Here is a 4,260-nt window from a genome sequence, read left to right as displayed (position 1 = left end):
TCCTGCTTGGGAAAAGGTCCATGCAAAGCCAGAGGGTGATGGTAAAATTGCTATTAGCTTCACCGAGATTAGTTTTAGTACAGCATTCTGTTGTTTTGGTTTCATACTGTTAAGTGTTTCATTGTTTGGTAGCTGTTTCATGACTCTCTGTGGAGGGAAGAAGGTGTCCCAACACCTTCTGCCCCTGATGAGGTGTTTCCCCAACTGAATTTTCGCCATGACAAGAAGAAACACTTTTTGCCCCCCAAAAAAACAGGTACAGAGAAATTCCCCTTTGAATTTTTAGCTACATCTGAATTTTTCCTGTGATTTTGATATTCGTTGGAATAATTAGACTCCTTTTGCCCAGGATATTATTGCTGCAAAGAGATCCAGTAGGATCCTACTCAGATCAAGCTGTGTCTCACCTGTCTGTGCTCAGAAACAAGAGATGATTCAGCATTTACAGCAGTAAAACACAGGGAGATGATGGATCCATCAGAGATAACAGGGATTTCACATCACTAAACACCCAACTGCATGAACAGCCACTAGTCCTGCTGGCAACACATCACCTTGATGAGAAGGTAATGATGGAAAACACACCAGAGGAACACAAAGATCTCAACTGTGGCTCCTAGAGCTGATTTACAGCAAGGAAAAAGAAGGAGTCTAAGGAAGACTTAGTCCAAAACAGGGAAAATGGATGTAATGAGAAATAAAATAGCATTTCTACATTGGGAAAGGTTTGGAGAGTGTCTGGGTAGCTTGGCTAGGAATCTGTTGTGGTAACCTGGGCAAGATCAGCACTGGAAAGGATATGAACATTGTTAAACTAACTTGGTCGCTTCATGTTCTACTTCCCTTCACAGTTCAATCCCATTTCTATCCCTGATTCTATGCAATAATTCTCCACATCTTTATGTAAGAATTTCTCCTTTACCTACACACTAACAGTGGCAAATTAATTGGTTTATAAACTAGCTCAATAAGCGTAATTAATATCTAACTGTACCTGTTTGACACAGACAAGGAATTTAGATGGAGAATGAAGTTTTTCTCTCCTCTAAACACTATTTCAGCTCCCCACACTGCACATTAAATATGCACTAGATTCCTCACATGATTCTTGCATATTTCATTAGCAACTAAATCCAAAATTGGGCTATGCTCCAGGAAAATTAGGTAATAATAGTTAACCAAGGGTTGTAACACAAGGAAACTCTTAAATTTTGTATAAAAACAGCAAAGAGCAAATAAACAAAGTGAATTAATTGAAGCAAAATAGGTATTTAAAAGTAATTAAGCATCTCACCTGTGAGTAATTAGGGAGTGTGACTTACCATGGAAGGGTCAACTGGGTAACTTGAGCACACGAATGTCATTGAGATCCAAAGAACGAGCGCAAAGTTCAACCTGCATAGAGTTCAAAGAGAAACTGAGATTGATTCAAATGGAAACCCAAATCGAGCAAAACTCTTTGAACACAGAGAAACACACCAACAGCACATTTTCTCCCTCTCCCAAGCAACCCACAGTGCCTTTACCTGATCATTTTTCACTCGGGAGTGTGTGTAGACATGCAGTTATACTACCAAATTCCTCACACATCCTGTCACTTCTTTCTTAGATGACCATTTTATACCAGAGTTCAGGAGGGAAAATGTCATCAAAGCTGATTTTCTTATGACTAATTGGCCCTTCTTTGGCCTTTTCTTCTTGTTAAATGGGCAAATGGCAAGAACACATTCAGCTGTCATTACTAAACCACTGAGTGATTTCAACTCAAGTGTCCCATTAAATGTCTCTCCTGTGGCTTCGCTGGTACCTCTGCAGCATCACTGCAAACCCGGGCAAAGGTCTAAGGATTGCAAAACTACATTTCAAGGGTTTGTTACCACTTTCAATAGATCAGGTTAAGACCCTGAAAAGTCTTGAAGGAGGGAAAGACTCTAAAAGTGCTCTTTAAGTAGAAAGTTGTTCAGAGAATCTTATTATACTCAGAGCAGCCACAACACAGAGAACAGTACAGAACTCTCTCTCTCTCAGTATAAATATATATATCCTGGAGCTCAAACCAGTTGGGGCTGCCACTAGTGATGATCCCCAGGGCCCAGAGTTGGGGCAGGTCCTGTTTAACATCTCTATTGATGATCTGTACATGGGGATTGAGTGACCCTCAGGACATTTGCAGAGACACCAAGCTGGGTGTGAGTGTGGATCTGTCTGAGGGTAGGAAAGCTCTGCAGGGAGACATGGACTGACTGGATCAGTGGCTGAGGACAACCGGAGCGAGTCCAGCCAAGGGCAATGAGGGCAGCAAAGGGCTAGAGCATATAGGCAAGGGCTGAGGGAGTTGGGCTTGGTCAGCCTGGAGAAGAGGCTCAGGGGTGACCTCCTGGCTCTCTGCAACTCCCTGCCAGGGCTGGAGAGAAGTGTGGGATGTGTGTCCTGCCAGGGCTGCAGGGAGAGGACTAGAGGGAATGGCCTTGAGCTGAGCCAGGGAAGAGTCAGACTGGATGTTATGAGAAATGTTTTCCCAGTTAAGATGTTCAGGCCCTGGGATATTGCCCAGGGAGGCTGTGGAGTCACCATCCCTAGAAGTGTTGAAGAGGTGTCTGGATCTGGTGCTGGAGGATTTGGTTTAGGGTTTAGAGGTTACAGCAGTGACAGGTTAATAGTTGGACTCAATGGCCTTAGAAGACTTTTCCAACCTGAATGATTCTGTAATTCTATGATTCTAATGAAAACACTAAGGATCTTTTTTGCCAGCCACACAGTGTCAGACATGCACAGCAGTGACTCAGCAGCCTCAAGCATTGCATTTCCTTCCGTGTTTACACTGAAAAAATCAATGTACAAGAGCTCCAGAATGGACCTCTCTGTGTCTTTGGGGAGACCTGAGCTGTTATAAATTAAGGCAACTTGAACTGCAACATTTACAGTTGGACTTGATGATCTTAAAAGTCTTTTCCAGCCTCAACAATTCTATGATCCAGTGACTTTAATTCCAGGAGGTTAAGAGCTGTAAGTTTACCAGGTAATACGGGAAGAAATAGAGAGGGATGTAGGACCCACCTTTTATAGAAGAATAAGCCTCAGATTGTGGCTGATGATTTTTCCTTCCTCACTGTCCATGCTGGTGCTGATCATGTCAGTGGTTGAAATAATCCAATGTCTCTTAAATTACTTTCATAAAGGATGTGCTTGGAGTTGCTGGGAAAGGACTTGAGGATTCTTCAGGACCAACAGGGCTAGAGAAAGAGAAGATGAAATTAGCCTCATTTAAACCCTGCAGTAAGCAATCCCTTTATAACAACTGTCAAGAGAATATTCAATGATTTGCATATTCAGTTTGCATCCTCTTATTCAGAGAGAAAATCCTCTCCTTTGAATTGCACATCCCATTCCCACTCGGACAGGACCTCCTACTCCAAGGATAAGAGGATTAGTCTGTGTTTCTGCTGCAGTGAAAAGCACTTTGGGTTGGATTCTGCTTGAGCACAGTTTAGTGTCAGCTTTCCTTGTATTTGCATTTGGTTTCACTCCATTTTAATACAAAATTAACCTTCACACAGCATTAGTTGTGGAAGAGGAGGGACAAGAACATGCTTGTGATTAGAGTTCAGGACTTCCAGGTTCAGCCTTAGACTCTCCAGGTAAACTTGGGTGCTTTGTGTTTTAAAATCACAAGTTGTTTGAGTCCCATTGTGCCTGGTCAATACCTCCTATGCTCACCTTTATCACATCCCTCTGAAAGAGAGGATTTGGCCACATTTCAGGCTCACAAGCTTTGGATGTGAGATATGCCCAGAGACTCCCCATAGGATGTTCAGCATGTGCAGGTGGTGAGAGGACAACCAAGTGAGGTCACCAAGCAACTCCCAGGGCGCCCCAAGACAGGATGAAGCTTTGTAGAGTCTGGAGCAAAGCAGCAGGTTACAGAAACTTCAAACAACATGTGGAGACAGCTCTTGTGTGGCTTTCTAAGGAAGGAAAAAAATATGATCAAATACACTTGTTAAGGATGTTTCACACAGCAGGTGGGAACTCATCCAGCAGCAAATCTCCCAAGCACTTTACAAAGCCAATTGCATCTGAGCTGAACACTAGGAAGAAAATAATGGTCAACCTGAGGGTATGAATGCATTTCATCCATGTTGTATTATAATTGTTCACAGTGAGATATTCCTTGGCAAAGCTCTTTAGCCAGTTTTCTGGTTTCAGTTTTACCTAACAGTCGCCTAGGACATGTGGTCCTTAGCACCTGGATCTTAGAGG

General features: G+C 42.8%; 1 protein-coding gene across 1 annotated transcript in view; it reads right to left on the bottom strand.

The window, feature by feature from the left end:
• LOC103808435 (neuropeptide S-like) overlaps positions 1–4,260 on the bottom strand; it is a 30,881-nt gene that overhangs the window by 1,057 nt on the left and 25,564 nt on the right. Inside the window, exon 2 of the mRNA XM_009081216.1 lies at positions 1,323–1,402. Coding sequence (XP_009079464.1) covers positions 1,323–1,402 — 80 coding nt within the window. The remainder of the gene's footprint in view (positions 1–1,322; positions 1,403–4,260) is intronic.

This window comes from Acanthisitta chloris, unplaced genomic scaffold (assembly GCF_000695815.1).
Source record: "Acanthisitta chloris isolate BGI_N310 unplaced genomic scaffold, ASM69581v1 scaffold7488, whole genome shotgun sequence".
In the NCBI taxonomy this organism is placed as follows: domain Eukaryota; kingdom Metazoa; phylum Chordata; class Aves; order Passeriformes; family Acanthisittidae; genus Acanthisitta; species Acanthisitta chloris.
Note: the sequence above shows the minus strand (reverse complement) of the source record. Positions and strands in the feature narration are given on the sequence as shown.